This window comes from Mixophyes fleayi, chromosome 6 (genome assembly GCF_038048845.1).
Source record: "Mixophyes fleayi isolate aMixFle1 chromosome 6, aMixFle1.hap1, whole genome shotgun sequence".
NCBI lineage: Eukaryota > Metazoa > Chordata > Amphibia > Anura > Limnodynastidae > Mixophyes > Mixophyes fleayi.
In genome coordinates this window covers 27159394-27184208 of record NC_134407.1, presented here as the reverse complement: position 1 = coordinate 27184208, position 24815 = coordinate 27159394, and the positions used below count along the sequence as shown (strand labels likewise).

At 38.9% G+C, this 24815-nt stretch overlaps 1 protein-coding gene across 1 annotated transcript in view; it reads left to right on the top strand.

Annotated features, from left to right (window-relative positions):
* Positions 1–10335: 10335 nt before the first annotated feature.
* The window catches only part of LOC142095297 (alpha-2-macroglobulin-like), a 115604-nt gene continuing 101124 nt past the window's right edge, over positions 10336–24815 (top strand). Inside the window, exons 1-7 of the mRNA XM_075178255.1 lie at positions 10336–10416; positions 15002–15185; positions 17091–17253; positions 19093–19145; positions 19497–19517; positions 23832–23985; positions 24066–24150. Coding sequence (XP_075034356.1) covers positions 10349–10416; positions 15002–15185; positions 17091–17253; positions 19093–19145; positions 19497–19517; positions 23832–23985; positions 24066–24150 — 728 coding nt within the window. The 5' untranslated portion in view covers positions 10336–10348. The remainder of the gene's footprint in view (positions 10417–15001; positions 15186–17090; positions 17254–19092; positions 19146–19496; positions 19518–23831; positions 23986–24065; positions 24151–24815) is intronic.

Genomic DNA, 24815 nt, shown 5'->3' with positions numbered 1-24815 from the left:
AGCAGAGAAAGGCTGGCAAATTTTAGCCAGAGGGATAAGAGTTGACTCAGCAGTCTATTTTAAAGGAAATAAAATGATGCCCCCCAACCCCTGTCTATTAGCAGGATGAGCACCATCAGCTTTTTTATCATTAAAAGAAAAAGTTAACATGACATCCTGATTACTGAGTCCCTGACTGAGTGGATAACATGGTTTCAGAAAGTACCAACATCATTAATCATAATTAATGAATTGATTACTTCTAATAAAGGTGTAATGTGAGAAACTAGTGGAGCTCATTCCCAACTAATTGCCCCCTTCTCTATTGCACAAAAGCCCATTGGGCTCTTCATAGCCATTATGTCTCCACCAATAAAACTCCCGAATTCATTAGCGCACGTATCTTCAGATCCCTTCCTTGTTGAATTCCAGAGTATGCAAAGCCGATTTACTCGTGTTTTTAAATACACGCACATTGCGCTCAGGATGCATGCCTTGATGAATCAGGCCCTATATGTGCAGCCGGGTAATTCTTATGCAGCTTACCCATGGATGTGTTTGTGACTTGAAGAACCTTTTCCAGATATGGGAAGAAATAAATAAGGGTTAGAAAATGGCACAATAAATTAAGTAAAGCATAAAATATCAATACATTCAAAAAAGCACTTCCAAGTTTCCAACCTATGTTACCTTAACTTGCCATTGTAGTCTGTTAAGCCTACCAAAAGATTTCCTCCCCAAGACTGTAGGTGCAAAAGGTAAATGTCAGTGCAAATTGGTCCAAGGAGACGTAGTTATTGAAATCTGAGGTCATGCAGATAATCTATCCATCCTGGTTAGTTGTTTTTTCCTCCACATGTGCAAACTGAGCAACAAACCACTGAAATTATTAAAGGGTATCATTATGGAGAGTGGCACATTGGCATATGTCATGGCTAAATATTGTTTCATTCATCTCTGCTGATGTAGAGAGTGTCGGGCTCATTTATGAAAGATATTAAAAAAAAAAAAAAATTAAATGCTGGAAGCTTGTGAGTCAGTTTCTCCCACTATGCTTCAGTATGTTTCTACACACATCAGAGTCCAGAACTTGGAACTTCACCACAATCTCTATTTACACTCTGAAAATACATGATGCTGTTTTTGGTTTGCAGTAGTACTAGATTATGTTTGTCATTTATAGTGACCTCCAGTAGCCTAAATTCACGAAAATGTGTTTAACTTTGTGAGCAAAGGAGCAGAACTGACAGGAAGCACCTGGGTGGAGGCTTATGTTCAGGGGAGAAAAGTTCATCGGAGAAAGGGAAATGGTTGTTGTGCACAGACTTCGCTGAGAAATACTCATAGGTCTATTTATGATCCAACAGAGAAAACATAGAGTTTCTATAAATGCAATAGAACCTCTTGTTTCACCATAATTTAAGGAGAAATGTCACCAACCAGATTCGGTCTAGCAGGTCCAGATTCATTAAAAAAGATGTTCTACCATTCCAGTTCAAAAAAATGCTTTCTTTAAATAAATCTAGCTATCTCTGCTATCTTATGATGGCAATTGCAATAGGAGGGCAGCAGCAATATTGGTATTGGCACTGTTAATGGTAATTAGTCTTCCCCATACTTTGCATTGAAAAGGTTCATCAGAGGCATCTGGCAAAAACCATTACCGGACATGGTCTTCAATGACCAAGGAACTTTCATAAATAGGGAGAAGCCCTAAGAGCTTTTTTCCCTATAATAAATAAACCTCTGAGACTTATGTGAATATATGGAATACATATCTGTGCATTCATTGTCACAGAAGTTTTAAACTTTTGGCTGCAGAAGATGGAAGTGGCACGGTAAAATCAAATTACTTTAAGACTAGTTTCTATGATCACTAAGAAAGATTGTTTTCAAAGTGCATATCATTTTTTAACAGTATTTTACAGGTTCCTTGTTCCTTGGCAAGCTGTTTGGAAAAAATATAACCTTACCGGTTATCATTCATTGTTTCTGCCACTATTAAATAATTCTGCATTCAAGAATGGTAAAGCTTCCTATTTTTTCTCTGCATGGAGTGGGCTTGGAATCCATAATATTCGTTCCCTGATGAACCTAATAGAACATAGACCCTTCACAATTGCCCAATTCTTAGAATTGTATGGACTGATAGAAACATACTAATTCATGTCCCTCCAGGCTAGAAAATTATTCTATTACAAAAACGTACTTACTCTACGCTAACAATTGGTCAAACAAACTTGATTCCTTATTATCTAAACCCTTACGTGACAAGGGGCAATTTCCCTACATTATATATTCCTCCATACTCCATTTGATCACAGTACTGCTAAATCAGACCTATCTCATTGGCTACCCATCTTTCCAGTTATCAACATTGAGCAACTCCTCAAAACATTATCCTACTTATGTTACACAATATCAGCTAGTCGTACAGAGAGATTTTCATCAATATTTTTTCATCCACGTTACCTCTTCCCTCAACGTAGATATAGACATTGAATGGATTTATCTGAAAATGATTGCTTGAAATGTGGTTCGTCTGAAGCTTTGTTTGCACATTGTATGTGTGAGTGCCCCAGAATTTAACACTTCTGGAGATAAATCCAGATTCATACCTCCTGCCATCTCTTGATTTACATCCCACTTTTTCCTGAATAGACTATTCTTGGTATGACTGACCCTTCCTTGAAAATATATGAAGGGGGTAGAAAATTATTGCTAATTATCTCATCAGTGACTAGAAAAAAATGTTCTACAACAATGGATACAAGACCAGCCTCCTACTCTATCTTTGTTTAAGAGCAAACTTTTCTTTATCTTCAGAATGGATTGGCTGGAGGCATCATTATAAAAAAAAAATCAACACAGAAAAACTTTTTATATCATGGGAAATCGTTATTAATGATTTATCTGACTGCACACAACACCTTATTAACCAATGCTTTAAGCATACTACGTTGCATGAAACAACATTACTATTGGAAGATCCTCCAATATTATCGGAAGCGCTGGGCTAAATTCACATTATGTCTCCTCCTTGTTGAGTGTCCCCCATTTGTAACCCATTTTTCTGGATTTCAACTTATGATTACTGTAATGGATAGTTCTAGCCACCCCCTCTTCCCGAACCAGTCAGGCCATGTAACTACCAGAAGAGTGCTTAGAAACTAAAAGCTGTCACTTGGATAAATCAAACAGTTGGTCCGACCATTCACGCTGCACCCCTAGCCACTGAGTCTTGTTGTCAAGTGAGCGAGAGATAATATATGTAGACTCCAAATTATTGCAGGCCTGCTCCAACTCCAGTTCTTAAAACGATTGGGGTCTGATACTTTTTTAATGAGTGTCCACCGGAGGTAGGCCTTGAAAGCATAAAAGCGCTGGGCTATCGTGACTGTGATCGCCAAAATAACCCTCCCACAAAAATATGGGGTTTGTGCCACCAGTCATTTGGTGCAGCCATGCCGGATGTAGATTCCAGAAGCACCTTCCTTTATTTGCAGCTATATCAACCTGGGCTAACAGGAGGGAGTAATCATAGATTCCCCTTGCTAGGTATTCAACAGTGGACACAAGGGGTAACAGCTGGACATGAGAATGAGGTCTATGCGGGAGAGGAAGCTGTGAGTGGTGAGTGGAATGGCATGAATATTGTTGTGTGTCCAGGTGACAGACCCTCAAGACATCCACAAGGCCCATCTTCTGAAGGAGCCTAAAAAATGCAGTGGGCCTAAATGATGGCTGAGCTTTGACCTTTCTCCACCTGTAAAGGTCAGGATCTATGACGTTATTAAACTCACCCATACAGATGACAGGAATATCAGGGGACAGAGTAAGGAAGGATGCCTGTGACAGGATGAACGGCCTATGCCGACCTGTCTGTTGTGTTGCTGGGGACCAGTTGGGCTTGCCTTGCCACCGTCCCCTCTTCTTTTTCCCAAATGCGCCTTCTAACCGTAGTAGGTGAGGCTTAAGCTGCTGCCACCACTGGACTCCTTAGCGGCATCCAGAACCGCGTTCCTCTGGGTAGCTCATGCTGCTAGTGTACCCCCTTGCTGGTACACCTGGGCTGGTACCCCTGACCACAGCAACACAGCGCCCATATATTAAATATTTACATTCATATTAATAAATATACCGTTGATACATCTTTAATCCTTTAGTGCTGAGGTTTAACCCATTCAATGCTACCCAGCCACAATGCCAAGCACTTCAGAACCATATAGAGAGGGAATGTAAATGGTAAGAATTACAATTCAAAATTATTCAAGCACCGCTCGTAGAACAACAAATCTACCATAGGGATCAAGTTGTAAATGTTCTAGTGTGAAACGTAAGTGTTTGCTAATAAGGAGAGAGACTCCTCTGGCTTTCGAGGAATGTATGGAGTGGTAGGCCCAACCCAACCAGGATCATTTGAGGGCTAAAATCTTGCCACCATGTAAGTGTGTTTCCACAAGGCAAATAATGTCTGTAGAATATTTCCTGAGGTGAGAAAGCACTAAGGAGTGCTCAATCAGTCATTCAGGCCCCTAACATTCCAAATGAGCAAGCAGAGCCCCACCACCACAGGGTTACTTACTGCCATAGCAGCTCAAGGGAAAGCTGGGAACAACAGGAAATGACAGGGAATGAGGAACTCTCAGCTGAAAACAGGACCCCTGGAGCCTGCCCAGCTTGTCACTGAAGGTAATGGAACAATATTAACATATTGAGAAAACAAATAACTTAAATAGTGTAGAAAACCATGCATCTGGTGACTTCTGTGACTTCTGTACATGAACATTAGTAGAATAACCATTGTCTAACATTAAATGGAAATTGCACTTCTGAAATCTCAGTCAACTTAAATGGGAAAATAGAACATGTAGCTGCACGACTGAAAAAGCAACAAAAGAAAGAAAAATAACAAACCATCCCAACCCACCTGGCATCCCCAGCCTAACAGTTAACAGCTAGAGTACACTTGTATCCCTAAACTATAGAAATTGAACCGTTCTAACAATTACCAGAAAAAATCTGTGACAACTAAACTATTACTAGCTGGAACTCCCAAAAAATAGGTCCTCAAATTGCTCTGCTACTACTATCATAAAGTTAAGGACATTATGTGGTGTCAATGCAACATTAACCAAAAGACCCAGACATCTATTAGGAAACTTTAAATACTAAACATATGATCAATGCCATTAAGGATCTGGAGCTCTCTCTGGCAGTCTTTTATCCAGCTAGTACATGACATCTCTAGGTGAAATAAAGAAGTGCTGTCTCCCAATGGCAGACACTCGAAGTCTATCCAGATAGAGCATGGAGTAGGGTAGCTGCAAGTTTCGCAATAGTCTATTAACTTGGATGAACAAGGATCTGCTCCTCTGAACCTCAAGCACCAAGACCGGAAAACAGAGACAATATGGTTCTCATAATTGAGAGGGCCCTGCAGCCGCACAAGCCTGAGTACTGCACTTCTGTCTTTGAAGTGTAGGATCCTTGCAAGGAAGGTGCAGGAAGGGGCACAGGGCAGAGGCGCTTGTGGAGGTAGATGGTGAGCCGGCTCAACCGTTATATGTGGGGAAAAGGCCTCTATCCTAAACTCCTAGATCAACCAGCTCTCAAGGAACATCTCTGGATTGGACCATCCGCTTTCTCAGGGAGGCCCAAAAACCTCAAGTTGTTGCATCGCGCCTACCCTCCAGGTCCTACATTTTTTGCTTACATGGAGTGATCTGGGCAGCCATATCAACAAGTTGACTTGGTATAGGTGTAGTGGAATCCTAAATAAATGATGATGATCCTCCAATGATGAGATTTGGTGTTCTGCCTCACCCACTCTCTCTCACATCTTTTGGGACATTGTGACGGACAAGGGAGTGGTCGACCTGCACCTCCCCACTCCTGTCAGTTACCATCTTTTCAGAAGCAGCGATAGCCAGGAGTACCTGCTGCAAAGATGGAGCATCATCAGGTACCCATGGATCAGATGCAGGTGGAGGGCTTGAAGTTTGAGCAACAATCGTCCCATCTTTGTGTGATTGTCAGACGAATAGCTCCAGTTTGGCCACAGCAGCCGCCGCTTGGCTTGATTTACCCATATTGTTGAGGTGATTATATGTCAGATTACATGGCAGGTCTTCTACAGCAGCCCAGCTGCTGCGTTTTGGACATCTGCCGCACTGGTGTCACCCCAAAAGGACACCCCAGCAGGAATGGGGAGAGGAGAGGCCCATAATATATCAGAACAAAAAGCAAGTTTGTCTATGTTGAAACAATTGATATGATATAATATTCTGTTTATTCAACATGTTCTACTTTTTCTCTGTGGAAAGAAGTGAAATTGCATAGAGTGTGTAGAAATGATTGATTGATAATTGGTTTTCATTTGGTTTCATACACAAGTACTCCAAAGTACAGATGTAGCAACAGTCTACTTGTTTTCTAACACTGAACAATTCTGGTGCCATCGTGCCGACATGGGAATTTCTCTATTTGTATTGTTAAGAGTAAACTGTAAACCATTGATAAGTTGCTGTTGCAAAACTATATTTGGTTTTCTGATGAAGTGTTGTGAATAAATGAGGTTGCAATGAGAACTAGAGTTTACACTACATGACAGATGATGGGGATAATAATTAGAATAACCCAGTCACTGGCAGAAAAAAGACATGCAGTTGGTTAGCAGAGAACTACAAATCATTGAAGGTCACTCCCACTCACATCATAGAATGAGGATGAGGTTGTTTGTGTAAGTCCTGCACCAGTGGCAGCAGTTCTGGCACGTGACAAGAAGAAGCCCAGTGTCATGCCTGGGTATAAGACCAAAAAAGCCACTTCTTATATGTGGAATTATTTCTACCCAAATCCTGACAACAGTTGTATAGCTATTTGTAGTGTATGTCAAGCCACAGTCAGTCGAGGGAGGGACCTTAACCATCTTGGAACCTCATCCATGTTACGCCATTTGACCAGAGTTCATGGCAAGGTGTTGGGAAAAGCTGAAAGCTATGGCAAAAAAACAACAAGCACTCTATCATCAGCTAGGAACCTTCTCTCACCTACATCCCGACGGCTGCAATCTACACCCACAACACCATCCTCATCAATATCCTCAGTAGCGATCAGAGTTTGAACACTTTTTGTAAGGCTCGATGACTCCTGCACTATAATTGATTCCTCTGAAAAATGTTTAAGCGTTAGTCCCACTGCTGCTGCTGTTGCTGCTGCTGGGGGTGAATATTCCTCCCGTAAGAAGCCCAATAAAAAGAACACTACAACTTTACAACAATTAACTATGAAACAATCTTTTGCTAGAGGAAGCAAATATGACAGCAGTCCCCCAGTCGCAAAGCGGATCACAGAGGCCATGGCTACTATGCTAGTGATAGATCTGCGTCCAATATCCACAATAAACGCAGCTGGTTTTTCACAGTTAATTGATGTTTTGTGTACCCATTACAAAATTCCATCGTGACACCATTTTTCACGTAAAGCTATTCCGCAAAACGTTCGTAAAAATGTAGTAATTGGGCTCAAAAATGCCATTCTACCCACTGTACACTGAACCACAGATATATGGACAAGTGGCAGTGGGCAAACCAAAGACTATATGATGCTTTCACAAGTAGGAACAGCAGCAGCATGTACACCACTACGTAACATTTGTCACAGGCAGGCTACTCTTTGTATCACCGGCTTCACTAACAGGCATACAGCTGATAATTTGTTATGAAAACTAAGTAATGTCATTGATACATGGCTTATACCACTTGGACTCTCCCCAGGATATGTTGTTTCTGATAACGCCAACAATATTGTGCGAGCATTACAGCTGGGTGTTTTCCATCACATTCCCTGTTTTGCTCACACAATAAACTTGGTGGTGCAGAGCTTCTTGAGAAATAACCGAGAGGTGCAGGAGATGCTTTCGGTGGCCAGCAAAATTTCGGGACATTTCCGGCATTCTGCTACAGCATGTAGGAGATTGCAGCAGCTTCAAGAACAATTTAACTTGCCCTGCCACCAGGAAGTGTTAACAAGGTGGAATTCCACCCTGTACATGCGTCAGAGGATGGAGGAACAGCGCAAGGCGATACAAGCGTATTGCACAAGCCATGACATTGGGAAAGGAGAGGGTATGTATTTCACTCTTGCACAGTGGGGAATCCTTTCTGTGCTGTGCAAGGTGCTGAAACCATTTGAAGTTGTGACGTGTGAAGTGAGATCAGACTCTGCTAGCTTGATCCGACTATTGGAAAAGCAGCTTGACAAACTGAAGGTGGAGATGAAAGAAAGCAATTCCGCAAAGTATGTTGGCCTTGTAGATCAAGTACTTAATTCGCTTCGCAATGACCCAAGAGTTATTAAAATCTTGAACTCGGATCACTACGTTTTGGCTACTGTGCTTAATCCTAGGTTTAAGACCTACATTGATTCTTTGCTTCAAAATGACCGAGATGTGAACATTTGCAAGGAGCTATTGGTCAGCAAGTTGTCCGCTAAACTGGGCCATGTCTTGACGACGTCTCCTTCTTCAGATTCTCAGGCAGCTGCTACTCGGAAAAAATTGCACTTTCCAAAGAGAAGCAGGGATGACGCAGCTGGCAGACCACAACAGTTTGACATCTGGGCTGGTTTAAAAGATTTTACCAAAAAATGTGTGACCTTGCCCATAACTCCATCCAATCCTACTATTAACATGCAAAGTATGGTGGAGGATTATTTTCAAGAGTTAACTGATATGGAAATGTCAGACAGTCCCTTTCCATACTGGGAAGAAAAACAAGCCATTTGGAAACCCATGTACAAACTTGCTTTGCAATACCTAAGCTGCCCACCCTCCAGTGTGTACTCAGAAAGAGTATTCAGCACAGCCGGGAACCTTGTCAGTGATCGACGTAGGAGGTTACTTTCGTAAAATGTGGAAAATATGATATTCGTCAAAATGAACTACATCTTCCATGAGAAAGGCCTTTACCGGCAAATACATCCAAGTACTAACACTTCTCTAATGACGGATTCCAGCGGAGATGAATTAATAGTCTGTGATGATGATGTACACACTGATGAGGGTGAGGATGATGCTGAAGATGATGATGACAACATCTTTTTAAAGCTTTCACTATAAGTGTAGGGTGTAATCTACGGCCAAGGAGAAAAGGGACTTGGGGTATTTCTATTTAACGTAGTCTTTGCAGACTGCTGTTTTGTCAATTTCACTATAAGTGTAGGGTGTAATCTAGACCCAAACAGAAAAGATGCTTTGGGCATTTCTATTTATGTTGCAGTCTTTGCAGGCTGCTTCTTTTTCTATTTAACTATAACTGTAGGGTGTAATATACGGATAGACACCAAACTGCATTTTTTGCTATGAATTTCGCTAGCTCTTTTTAGACGTTGGCTGCCACCCTGGATTGGTGTGTGTTTAATAAAAGCACACATCACGGGGGACTCAGCGCTCTTTGACATTTATTAGCTGTAGAATTACCTCACTTATCCAAGAAACAGCTGGAGCACTAAATTATGTTATTTAGCCCAAAAAAAAAAATTTTTTTAACAAATTGCAAAACAAAACCAAAACACGAAGGTAATCCAGATCCAAAACCAAAACCAAAACACGGGGTTCAGTGAGCATCTCTTTTTAAAAGTCAATGTAAATATAAAGTATTTGTGTGCTACATGAACAAACAGCCAATATTCTCATTATGTGTAAACTAATAAACTAATTTGTACCCCTTGCATTGTAACATGGTTTTGTCCAGGAGTAAATTTACTACGTTTCTTGCTTTGCTCTCCTTAATGAATAAGGCTCTAATAATAGCAACTGCTGCTGCCATTAGTATAGGCATAGGCAAAGTACAATAAGGAAGTGTTCAAGTAAATGCAACCGATGTAAACCTGGGCAGAGACACAGATACTTCTGCCAAGAAGTATATCAGTTGCCAATGTTTTACCCCTGATGTAAGACACGCACTGATAATGATAATGCTTAGCTGAGATGAATGTGTCCTTTTTAGGATGCAATTTACTCCTGCATTTAAGATTGAAATTGACAGAATAGACAGACAGTCATCTGAAGGTGGAAACATTCAGAACCTTAGTAACTTAAATTATCTGTGATTTTTCTCATTAATTATAATAAATTATTCTCTATGCCTACAGACCACCAACATCTGCACCTTGATCCACATAGGTACACAATGATTTGTGTACCCATGTGCAAACCCACTACACCTCTATAAGCCTTGAGCTGACCAGTCACTGCTTAACAAATATTTGTTGTGCTGCGTTCAATGTCCGTATTGTGTACTGCTGGCGGGCACTGTGAGTGGGTGTAAAGAGATAATATAACATATATGTCCTGTGGTCCTGCACAATGGTGTCCCGCACATTGTTTGTAGGGCTAATCCTATTGCACATTTCTTGGACATTGGAAGCAAAACTGTGAGTGATTATATGTGCATCTGTATGTATGTCTGAGCTGAATACAAACTATATCTTGAATGGGATTTTGTTTGTTGTGATCATGTTATGTCCTTACATACAACATGATCCGTTTTTCCATATAACTGTACAGAATAACAATATGCACAACTTTCTTTTTGACTTACAAGTTTAAAAAAAAGTTTCCAACATGTTTGTCACAGTATTGTTAGTAGTAGTAGTAATAGTAATACTAGGAAGAGAATCGTTTTGTGAGGTTGAAAACCAAAAATAAAACTACATCACCACTAAACTAAAACACAGTGTTCAAGTACAGACTTCATTATTAGTAGTAACAAAAATAAGATTGAAAAAATGTATAAAAAGTAAAATAGAATATTTTTACAAGAATAAAGTATCATTGCCATCAAATTACAGAATCAATTTTCTATACTATTAACAGGCCTTCAAGTTTTATAGAAAAATATTAATTAGTTTCACCACCTGTATGTGGGATCTTGTTGAAAACAACAATTACTGACAGTGAAATACATTGCACTGTGATAATTAATGTGTGTACAAAATTCCCCTAAATATTCCATTAATTTGGCTTTGGAGCTTATCCTTCAAGAAATGGCAAAATAAATCTAGCACAAATCAATAAATTTAGAAATATACAGGCATTTGATCTTAGCAGTCATAGAGCACTTCATCAATGCATTAAAAAGTGTCTAAAATCTAAATTTAGGTTTATAAATACATGTGGAGTGTGCCGTGTGTGACCTAACATGCATATTTAAAGCTACTGTGTTTGCCGTTTTTTAGGAGCCAAGGCGGCCACGGGCACCACCGCGACTCAGTTCTGGCCCTGCCTGTCCGACCATTGCCAAGGCAACGGCCGGACACGGTGTATCTCAAACAAAGCGCCCCGGCAGGGGGTGCAGCCAAGCGCACGTGCTAAAGTCTCCCAGCCTGCTGACAGATTAATTAATGGGGCACTCATTAGTCTGGCCCTGAGGGTTATTACAGGGCAAAGCCCTGATTTGCCAGCATTGGTATTTAAGGCAGGGAGGGCTTAGCCTCCCTGCTTAGCCTTCCTGCTGGTTATAGCACTTCTGACCCAGTTTTGCTGACCTGCTCCTGTCTGTTGTACCCTGTCCTGTGGATTTTCTGTGTAGTACCCCTGCCTGGACTTTGTACTCTGCCTGTTTGCGCGTGACCCTGACCCTTTGGTCTGTACCTTGGATTCTGCTACTTTGCCTGTGCTTGCCTGTGACCCTTGACCTCAGCTACTGTCTGACTACCCGCTGCTTTCTATTACGGACCTGCATTACCAACCCACACTATGCCTGGATTTAAGTCCCGGGGACATCTGAGTACCGGTGAGCACATTGAGCTCTAAGGGAAAGGCAACTGCTATAGGTGAAGACCTCCGTCATCTAGTTCTGTGGGTTGGTGATCAGACCGTCAGCCTAACACCGTTATGACAAACGTACATGGTTTACAATCATCAACATTTATATATATATATATATATATATATATATATATATATTTATATATATATATTAGCATTATGTAAGTATGAGACAATAAAAATATTATGAAATGGTCATCCATTAATCAATTTTAACACAGGGAATAAAATACTACTACTACTACTCGTACAAATAATAATAATACTGATGCTGTTGCTACTACTACTACTACTACAACTACTACTACTACAACTATTACTAATACTGCTAAAAATACTAATGATAATAATAATAATAATAATACTGCTGCTATTATTACTACTACAAATAATAATAATAATACTGCTGCTGCTACTTCTACTGCTACTACTAATACCACTAATAATAATTCTACAGCTGCTGTTGCTTCTATAATAACTACTACTACTAATAATAATATTATTAATAATAAATAATACTGCTGCTACTATTGGTACTACAAATAATAATAATACACTGCTGCTACTACTATTGCTACTACTACTACCATTAATAAAAATAATAATAATAATAATAAATAATACTGTTGCTACTATTACTACTACAGATAATAATAATAATAATTATACAGCTGCTACAGTTGCTACTACTACTACTACTACCAATAATAATAATAATAATAATAATAATAATAATAGTTGCTACTCCTACTACAACTACTACTACTAATAATAATAATAATAGCAATAATGATAATAATAATAATACTGCTGCTGCTATTACTACTACTACAACTACCTCCACAAATAATAATAATAATAATAGAAAAATAGTTGTAAAATATAATTCACTATTGTTTAGTTAAGTGGTAGGGATACATCATTACCTAATCACACAGTCTCATAGGATGCACATTATTGCAAATGGATTGTTATGTGATTTTTACACTGTAAATATGCAAGTAATGTCAGGCTGGTCCTCTGCGATATTGTAATGAGAGGAGGGTACTTAATACTGGCCAGTGAGGAGAACCTCGATAAGGATACCCTCTTACTGGTATAACTGCTGCTATTCAAGATCTTACATTTTGCCATGAGGTCTTTATAAATAGGATTTTAGGTTATTTTCTGGAATGTGCAGTGTCAAGGAGTCCTAACACGGTCCAGGAATGCATACCATACTACTGTACCTGTGTAATCAGACTGACCCTTTATTGCAACTTATACTGTAAGACTCTGCCTGACAGTACCGGAAGTATGCAAAGTTTTGCACCTGTTCTGTAAAGAAAATCCACTATTGGGTTAAATGCACAATCAGCCGGTACTAAATAACATGTACTTGGATTATCCCCTATTGTATGCCCAATGAACAGCCTATTGTTTCATGGTAGGTCTTCCAGATTTTAAGGAGACAGGACAACAGGAAGTCTCAGGATTTCAAGAACAGACCCCTTCCCCAAAAGTAACCCCCCTGAGATAATACTGATCAATCTGTGGGAATCATGAACAGTTTCAAATGGGACATTTTTCAGGAGCAACATGTGTGTTTTTTAACTCTGGAAAAAATGCTGACTGGAGGCTACAGTTCCATAGGACTTAAATTACTTAATTTCTGAATGAAGCACTGCTGCATCCTGCGTAACTTATAAGCTACCCTGCCTGCTGAAAAAGAACCTATGTACGTCAAAGCCACTATGCCTAAGTAATCAGAGTGTGGGATAATCGGATAATAAAATAATGAGTAGCTTCATTTTAATATATATATATATATATATATATATATATATATATACACAGTTTACCTAATCTCCTCTCCTCTCTGGTCACTTTCGCCAAGTGACCACCTTTGCGATATTAACTGGAGGGGAGAGCAGGTAAAATGCAGTGAGGGAGCCAAACATTCCTTATCGTAATGCTCTCCCCATAGGCTTCTATGACTAACGGCATCTTCAGATGGCACATTGGCAGATGGAGCTAGCAATCGAGCACAAGTTCTGAAAATCTTTAACTTTTGAAACTTGGTAAATTGCGTTAAATAGCAGTCCCCATAGAGACCTATGGGGACTTCTTTTGTATATCATAACAGTGGGACCACAGCAGTTATAACTACCTGGGATCCTTAATATTGTGGTTGTCTCTCAAAAACTACCATTGTTGGGGAATTAGAAGCTTCTTAAATAGGCCCCTAAATGTACAGCATGGTGCAGTAGAGGCAACTATGGGTTCCTCTTGTAATGGTGCAGGAAACTGCGGGAGTGCAGGCAAAAAGAATATACAAGGCATTATAGGGAGACTTGTAACAACAGGCTCTGACATATATAAAAGCCACAAGTGCATAAATCATTGGTAAACAGAAATCCAGGATGCACAGTCTCTGGTAGGATATTACAGAGGTATAAGATGTAGGTTGTTGCCAGAGTTCCAAAGGTAGAATAAGAGTGATCATAAGATGCAAAATAATGCAGGTTCTTGGCAGTATAACAAATAAGCTTGAGCTTGCAAGGAGATATAGCTCACAAAAACACCAAGGGGTATATTTACTAAACTGCGGGTTTGGAAAAGTGGAGATGTTCCCTATAGCAACCAATCAGATTCTAACTGTCATTTATTTAGTGCATTCTACAAAATGACCGCTAGAATCTGATTGGTTGCTATAGGCAACATCTCCACTTTTTCAAACCAGCAGTTTAGTAAATCTAGCCCCAAGAGGCAGTGAAGAGAATACAGGAACAAAAAAGCAGGAAGCTAGCAGACAGCCTCACAGCCCCTCTGTAAGTTCCAGCTAACAATGATCCGCAGAGAGTAGAAGCAGAGTAATAAGTAAAATAATTGCTTCTAATTACTCAACTTTTTTTAATATGTTTTCTGGCAATTGTCTGAAATGTTTACATATATTTTCATGATGAAACTCTTTCTTATGTGGATATGAAATCAGGCCTGACATCCACAAGAGAGGAGAGGAACCACAAAATATATTAGTGAGGAATAAAGATTAGTTTGAGAACCATCAATGTAAAAATTAAACAGCAAAAACATTATTGTTGTTTCTTATCTATTGTTCTCTTGTCTTGCTTCATAAAAGTTATTTATATACTTTGGGATAAATCCACAACATATGTGTAACCTAACCTCCCTCTTTATTCTCCTCAGGCACTATGCTGTCATCTTCCCCTCCGAAATTCGGGCCAGACATTCAGAAAATGTCTGTATACACCTGGAGGGAGCTCAGGGAGAGAGCAGAGTGCAGATATCTCTAAATCTGGATAAAAAGAACATAACTCTGATAGACAGGAGTTTCCAGCAGGACTCAGTATTCAAATGTATTCCCATACAGGTAAGTTCCCAAAACCAGGAGAGGGGAGGAAGGAATTATCCATCTAATCCTCCAGCACTGTGATTTGGCTAAATATAATTGATTTTTTTTTCACAACATACAATGGCTATAAACAGTTCCCACCACCGTTGGCATTTTTCATATTCAATATTCTTGGAATTAAAAATTGATCAGCACAAAATAATATGTAATGTGAAATTTAAATAATTTAGTATGTGCCATGTACCCGCATTTTAAGTGAAATTGAAGTGTCTTTTGTCATTGAAAATGTGCTGCTCTGTCACTGCAGCCCTGAGGTGACCATGTCACAGCAACATGGCCGCCATCTTACATAGACCCAGTTCTTCCCTTCATTTCTACACTTCATTGTTTGCTGGAGTGTAAGTTGGTATTTGTTTATTCATTCTGAAAAGATGACTATAGAGAAGAGGTGTGTGTGTGCCTGTGTCTGTTTTTAAACTTGACATATTGCCTTTTATTATCTGAACAGATGACAATGATCCAACTGTGCTACTTAATCTATTATCTGACAGGAACAGTAACCCAAATTATAGATTCAGAAGGACCCCGGTGATACTTGGTAAATAGGCTTTCCTATGCTTTGCATAGGGAAAGATTGCACGAGGCCTCTAGAGATGGCTACACAGCAGCAATAGCTTGGGGCTTTGGTAAATAGGGGGAAGCCCTAAATCCTGCAAAAACTTCAATCCTATCAGAATTTAAGACTTATCCCCTTTTAATAAATAGACCTCTTCAGATCACATAATATTTCTCCACTTGGTATGTGGGCTTCAGACATGCTTTCTTATAAAATCTAGGCAAGATTTTATGTCATACATTTTTTAACAATGGTCTCCCACCCTCCCTTAAACCACAGACTTGTGAATAACTTGGACATTCTTGACACATTTATAGTTTCTCCCATATCTGTATGGAAGAATATAACTCTGGTAGACTTGTGATAGTTTTCTTGGTGGCCGGTCTAGCTAGTGGCTATTATCACATGGAAGCTCGGTTTATAGGACAGTCTGTTCTAAACAAACTCCCATTATCCATATTCTCTCCATTTCTTTATGATGGGCTTGACAGTGCTCTGAGGCACTTTAAGGACCTCATTTAGAGTCGAACGCAAAGTCTGTTTAAGAAGTGTAGGAGTGGGAGTGTGCCGCAGCTTGGTAGGGTATTACGAGTGGCAAGCAACCCCAGTTGCATCCCACTCTTAATACCATATGGAGCTGCGAGCAGTTCCTGCAGCTAGCTAAAGCTTGCGCCACCTAATTCCTGCCGCACAGCTTTAGCCCTGTTTTGACATGTGTTGCGTCTGCGCCTCACTGCGACTTGGATGTATTTACATGGTCACGCCTTCACAATTCTGCGTTCCTCCCATTCTCTTGTAGTGAGTTGCAAGCTGTCGCAAGTGTCAATTGTGTCCAAGATGCAGGCAGATTTGGTGCTTTCTGCACATGCGTGGTAGTGTTTTTTGGTTAGATGTGCCTAAAATTAACTTTGCATCAGACTCTAAATGAGGTCCTAAAAGTCCTTGAATTCATTTTACATCCTTTGTGCCTCACAGACACTGGTCTTTATTTTGAAACCAATGAATCCCTTCAATTGTACTCTTCAGACAAGTGATTATAGCAGGAATTATTTTGGTATACCTTAACAAAAGGGGTCACTACTTTTGCAATCAATTGTCTGTTTTGTAATTGATTAAGAAGATGCTGTAGAGTGGTTTTATGACATTACATTTGTGTTGACCAGTAGTAAAAATTGTAGAATAAATCTCCTTGGATTTCATGATTTCAGATAATTAAATGTGGAAAATTCCAAAGGACTTTTGAGACACTTCAAGTACCATCAAAGAGCGTCTATTTCATAGCACTATCACTCTGTCCACTTTTATAGGTTCCCAGTCCTTCTCAAGCCAAAGAGGAGGTTGGTACACTGGAAGTCTCCATTGAAAATGCACAAGAGAACATAACCAGAAATAGTAAAGTTCTTGTGAAGAGGAAAAGGACCAGTGTTCTGATCCAGACAGACAAAGCTGTGTACAAACCTGGACAAATTGGTAATACTTAGATTGGGAAAATGCACAAAACACTTTTCTAATCCCTACTAATTTTATGTAACACACGTATATTTTTTATATTTTAAAATTAAGACCCAATGACAAGTTTATATCTATTAGAGAAATAATCTCACCCATAACAACCCCTGAATATACTATTCTGATGGCGACCTCATGCTTGGACTTGATTTCCACATTTAGGTGCGAGAATACATTTATTGTCTGACGTAAACTCAACATTTGTTGCTGTACTCATTTGATATTATCACACATTTTGACCATCCAGATTCTCAGACACATAGAATACTGAATCATTACTATGAATTAATATTAAGTACAGTGGTGTAAAAATGCATTGATCCTTACTGGATGTGTAGTTGTATACACTCTTTTAAGGTAAAACCATGTCTCCTTACACTATTATCTACATTACTACCCAATATTATGTATTGTTTTATATGAACATTGCAGAGTATAGTTCCTGCTGCTTTAAGACAAATTGCTTTGTGATTAATCTTCTCAAAAGTGGTCCATTTTCAATCAGGTCTAATTCAGGACCACAGGAGTTATTCCTCCATTGCAATTCTATCAAGTCCAAGGTAGAATTTCAGTAACAAGTTATTTATTTAGGTGAAGAGACACCCCTTCCCCTCACCTTAATTCACTCCTAGGTCTATGTGCTCATAAGTATGGTTTTGTTTTGTGGCAGGCCAATGAATGAGAGAGTGTTGGTTGGCATTATATATATTTTCTCCTGCTAAATAAAGTACAATTTGTGAGTGGAAAACTTCTAGCACCAGTTTATTGTCATTGAAATTCACAAAACAGTGCTGCATACACTTGCCCCCCAGAAATTAGACAATGTAACATTAATGTAATTATATTAATGTAATTATAATTTTAAGCACATGAGCTTTCTCAACATTTTGAAGTTATATGTTTTTGTAGAACTTTGTAGACGTTATTATTATTTACATATTTCCATGCCAAAAATGTATATTCCAAATCGATAGTACAGTGACTTGCAAATCCTATTTATTAATGCTTCTACTACTATGGTTGAAACACAGCTTGAGTGATTGCTGTTGAAACACAAGGTTGGAGGACCACTACGATTCAGTGGATATGAACTGTAAACTCAATCATCGATGGAATGCTCTGATATACATGAAGGAGATCAAACTGACAGACTGTATAACAAATAAACAAAAGCTGTGTTCATGGTACTCACCACAGCTTGATAAATATAATAAAATGTCAGACGGTTTTCGGCAGCATCACCATAGGCCTCCTTGTTATGGCACCGAGTGTGCTATATATTATAATTCCTAGTTGTACAACTATATCTATATTCTCATTTTATTAAATATAGCACTCAACTTGAACCAACTTCTAGCTGTCTAGTAATGCCATTCCCATAGGCCAGTGACAATACCCGCTGTCTATGAAAATCTATGACATAATTTAATGATCAGATGCAGGATACACAACAGGGATGATGGTAGAACCTATTATACTTTAAAAAAGTACTGTATAAAAATAGCAAAAGCTGTTGGTTTGGGGCTTATCTGCCATCAACCTTTTTATGCATCCTGCATCTCCACAATTTTAAGTGGTTTGTGTGTATTGATCAAGATGAGATGGACTCTGTGATTTCTGCTTTTGTTGTATGCTATTGTTTTTGTGTTTGAAGAATGTTGTGAGAGTATGATTTAAAATTAAAGAAACCACATATAAACTTCGTACATGCAACTTGTTGGTTATATAAATAAAACTAAAACTAACCTGTTTAAATATTTTTAGAATTTATATATTTATTCCACATTTATACTTTTGCAGTGAAATTCAGAATTCTTTCTCTTAATGAAGATCTACAACCAGAGAAGAGACTGGTAAGCATGAATTAATAATTGAAGAGAACATTATCCATTCAATTACAGACTATATAAGACTATATAAGAAAAATACACGTATATTTAATCATCTGTGCATTACCTATGCTCAAATAATTTTATGATTTTATAAAAATTTGCCTCCTTTCAATTCATCAAAAAATTATTGGGAATCTACTATATAAATGCCTAGTGGCGTGTGTGGGGAAAAAAAAACCAAGCTGCAGAGCCACCTGAGCGTAGAGTAAAACTCAAAATACAGCAGATCAACATTTTCAGGAACACAAAGCACACAAGTTGCAATTAATATATACGTACTTATTTTTAACTATCTATTTTTCATTTTTTCAGCTTCCGGTTGTTGAACTACAGGTAAAATACATAATACATATACTTAAGCAATAAAACACACACATATTATGAATGCTGCATTTCTACTACACTTGTCTGATGTAGGGAAGTTAATATACTGAAAGCTGTAAACTTATCTTCTCCAGTTCGCTACTGAAAGGTATTTTTGGTTGCAATGTAATCCCTTTTTATACAGTATTGCACAGAGCTAGATTAGGAGCCCAAGGGGCTTAATGTGAAATATTGGTTTGGAGCCCACTTTCCTCTGATCAGTCAATGCCAACATGCCTTTCCCATGACATTCTCTGACACCTTTACACCCTAACAATATTTACAGTATTTACTGTTTACATGCCCAATTATAATTTCTCCCTTTTCATTTTCATATTTAACATTATGAAACATATAACCTGTATACATATAGTCCTTCAGACAGCTAGCACTGGGAATAATTATGTACACTACATAAACACAGAACTCTGTCTTCCACAGCCCTTATCAAATAATCAGATCTGTTGTCGCTCACAAATGGAACATAATTTAATTTCCTGTTACCCCCTTGTTTCCACTTAAACATGAACATATTCCCAAAGAGAACTCATTTCCCACCTCCCAACATGATCCAGCAGTTGTGGAACTACAGGTCCCAGTATACCTGTCATGCTGTGTTTTTGTAGTTACTCAGACACTGGAGGGGAACAGGCTACATATTACTGGTTTGCTTAATCTACCTACATATTGCTCCCCCATCAAGTGGCAGTGGTGGATTGGTTGTATGCAGCTCTTTTTTCATGAGCAGAGCAGTGTGAACTAGGACTTACCTCCTGGTTGACCATCTATTCGGAACAAAAATCATGCAGGACAGTTAACAAGTCATAAAATTAGGACTTCCGCATCAGATTCAGAAAGTTGTCAGACTGTGTTGCTCTCTATTATCTGTTCTTGCAGTTTTTACTACTTGCTGGTGCTAGTGGTTTATTAAGCCCAGTTGCTGCCTGAATGCATCCTGAAATGTTAGGGCTCTGTTTAGGAAAGAGATAAAAAAGAGGTACTATTCACCTTCTGGAAAGCCAAGCAATGAGTGAACACTTTAGGCCTTCCCCACATCCAGCGTCAACATTAAATATATAGTAACCACATTTAATTATTATGCCTCTACTCCCCCATGGCTCCACAATTTAAATAATAGCATTCATGTTTAATAAACAGACCTCCTTCCCCCAATGAGTTCCTACATTACATTAATAGCATAAACATTTGATAAATAGGTCTATTTCCCTCAATAACCTCCCACATTAATTTAAGAGCCCCCACTTTTAAAAGAGATATCATATTGCATTAATGCACCCCACAATATATAAATAGCCCCACTAAATGCCTCATTACATTAATAATTCCCACATTTAATAAAGAGTCACCATATGACATCGAGCCCCACCAACACCCACATTTAATAAAGAAGAACAACCTTATAGGACCTCACATACAATCAAAACCACCCACTCTGATAAGCATCTTAAATATCCTGCTGCTCACTCCCTCTGCTCCCCTCACCTCCCTTTCTACTCCTCCCCGTCCCTATCTTCCACATGGGACAGCCCCACAAGATCATGCACAAGACAAATAGAGATGTCTTCTACATCAAGCATGTGCTGCAGAGTAGGTAAGTGTGGTGGTGTAGTCTTAATATTAATATTATCTGGCAGGGATAGTATTACTGTTCTGTTTTTATGTTGGTGGAGGTTATAAAGGAAATTAGTGTGTGTGGAGGAGTTATTAATGTAATACTTGTGTGAGAAATATTAATGTAATGTGTGTTTAGGAGAGGGAATTAATGTAATCTAGGCTACAAAGGTTTTGTAGTGTGGCTAATAATGTAATTTGGGGGCTAGTAATGCAATTTGGAAGTTGGTGGGGCTATTAATGTAATATCGGAACTATTAATATAATGTAACAGAAGTGAGGGGTGAAGAAAAAAGTAGAGAGGAGGGGAAGTAGTATAAGGGTAAAGGAGAACTGAGGATACAAAACAGGAGGGGAAGAGAGGTGTGGGTTGGGAATTGATTGTCGATCCAGAGTGCAGCTCATAGGTGGATGACCATGGGGAGAAGACTGCCCTGGCCATTTCTGTGCTTTCTGGTGGCTGGCTTCTTCTCTATCTTTCTTCCCATAAATTGTATGCTTGCGAGCAGAGCCATCTTATCTCTCTGTATGTATGTATTACCCAGTATTGTTTTATTACTGTTTGTACCCAATTGTGAAGAGGTATGGAATCTGCTGGCACTATATAATTAAATGAAGATAATGATGATGGCCTGCCACCTAACAATCCAAGGCAGCACAGCGCCAGAGCCCTGGGACTCCTACTCCCAAGTGGAAATGATAAAGTTAGTAAGGTGTTTTGTGGCCATATACAAGCATGATGCCAAAGAAATCTGGGAATGGTTTCCACAGAACAGTTGCAGAGCTAATATGGGGAAAGGATCAGGAAACTCAATAAGGAGATGCAAGAGGATGGGCTACTCAGCCACCCTGTCTGGGTGGAAGTTGGTTTCACAGATTTGTCTCAGGGTTCCTCTTACTGTCAGTAACCTGCCATTACTGACAAATCTTAGTAGTGTTACTCGACCACCAGACACTTACTGACTGCAACTGTCAACTGCACACCCATAGAAGAAAATTAGTTGCTGCCACCACCAAGGTCCTTCACTGAAATATGCAACTGTTTATTTCTGTTTGGTTTGTGTAGCTGATCATCACATCTTTGCCGGTGACTGCTTACTTAAGATCAGGACTGTAGGGTAACAGGCAGGTTTTTAACTGGAGCTGGGTTCAATAATGGGCGGAGGAATGGAGGTCTGGCCCTAGGACTCCAGTCCCCCTGCTGCAACTATTGAAGCAGTCTGGGCTGCAGAGTGGCTCTTTGCCTACAGGGACTCCACAGAGGCAGCGCATCTCTTGGATTTCTTTTGATTCATGAGATTCCTTCAGGAACTCCCCTGATGCTGCTAATGTCACCATTCTGACCACCAGACTTGGGGGCAAATCGGCGCTCTGGTACCTGAATTCCCCTTGATACCCACTGCAACACGCGGGTAAATATTACTACACTGTTTTATTAAATATACTTTAAACACACATATATTTTAAATGTATACACTGTGCCAGACATTTCATTTATCAAATTAACTGTTAAGGCCCTAGCACAAGACATTAACAGCAACATGCCCTGAAGTGAAACGCAATATATGATCTGTACATTGTATGAAAGGGAGTGCTGTGTTGTGTATCACGGAAGGTTCCTCATGACAAAAGTATAACTGAAATTATTTTCCTAAAATAAACAACTATTTTGATTATACTTTTTTATCAATAAACTCTTGTAGTATGAGTGTATCACTATATAGAGAAGTGAAAACAGGTACCTGCAGATTATAAAGAGCATTTTACATATTTGCTGATGACTTCAGAATGATACATCATATTTGTTTTGTTAGGCATAATAAAGACAGCATGTAACCAGGGCCATCTTAACAACTTTATGGGCCCCTGGGCAAAGCAGTGCATTGGGGCCCCTAAATATAGATATAGATATATAGATGTATACAGATACAGATATAGATATATAGAGATAGATAGATGTACTTGCTCAGTGACCCTTGTAGGTTTTTTTTTGCAGGTTTTTTTTCTTTTGCAGGATTATTTATTCTCATTAAGAGCCGTGCCTATGGGGCCCCCTTGCCCATGGGGCCCCCGGGCAGTTGCCCATCGTGCCCAATGGAAAAGATGGCCCTGCATGTAACAATTTGCAAATTGCACCCATGAAAATCCTGTGTTTGCCTTTTGACAGTTTGCAATATGCTCCATCTTTTACAATCAGAACCCCTTTACAGAACACGAACACTTATACGTGCAATTATATGGTTCCTTTAAAGTAATGCAATATATAAAAAGTATGATGCAAACATACATCATTCCTAAGGTCATTTCAATTGTCATTTTTTCAACATTAAGATAGTGCACTAGATTCAATAAGATTGTAATGCTGGGGAACATGAAGAACCAATCAGAATAGTTTTTAACCAGAGACTGCATGAATATAACAAAATTACAAAACAATTTAAATGGAATATGCCCCATGCTGCACAGAATTACAAAGGTAGAAACAGATCAGTAGGTAAAATTTACAACTGAGCTGAAATATGTATAGTATTTTGAGGGATATGAACAATTTGGACATGCACATGAGTTTGTAAGATGCTCATAGACATGACTTAATTCACTGAATCAGGATAAAGGTACTCAGTGAAGAGACAATGCTTATTTTTCTTCAAGGATCCAAGCAAGAACCGGATTGGTCAATGGTTGAATGTGAGTTTCAATCAGGGATTTTCTGAGCACTCTCTTCCTCTCTCCTCTGAGCCGCAGCTGGGGGAATATTCTATTCGGGTGAAGGACACAGTCCATACTTTCAATGTGGAGGAATACGGTAAGAAACCTTCTTAAACTGTAGTATTAAAAAATGGTTCCCTGTGTCATCTCTGACTTATTTCCAATTTATCCCTGCAGTGCTTCCAAAATTTGAGGTCACCCTTCAGTTCCCTAAGTTTGTTATGTTTAACAGTGAACACTTCTCAGTTCAAGTATGTGGAAGGTGAGTGGAACATTCAGGCCAATTTATGTGAAATTTTTACCGACAAGTTTAAAAGACATTTATGTAAATCCTTCCATCATCTTTAATGACTGGTGAATGTGAATAATTTTTATATAAAAATATTAACCACAAATTATTTAGTAACCATCACAAAAAAACAATAGCTTATAACACCCAAACGATGACAAATTATCAAATAAAAAACATGAATTGAACAAACATGAAATACACATTGTTTTACCAGGACCAATCATCATCATCATCATCATCATCACCATCTTCAATTATTTTCCAGTTTCCATAGTGTATGACATAATCATAAGGCTATGGTTAAGTACAAAATATAAATACATGAATGCACTTAACACAACAAATCACGTGGCATACAGAAAACATTCAGCATAAGCCAAAACACAGACAAAGACATGTACATGGGTATAGATAAGCAGAATGATAAATGCATAGGTACAATTACCTGAACAAATTGCATGGTATATAGAAACAATTCAGCATAAGACATAACAAAGACAAGTGAGGAAGTCAGAGAGTGGACAGACATGTTACATAGGTGTGGGGATAAAGAGAGACAATAGGAACAAATGGGACAATAAGCTTATTGTGGTCCATTATGGTGCCTCGCTCTGCAAATCCTTAGGCCACGATGA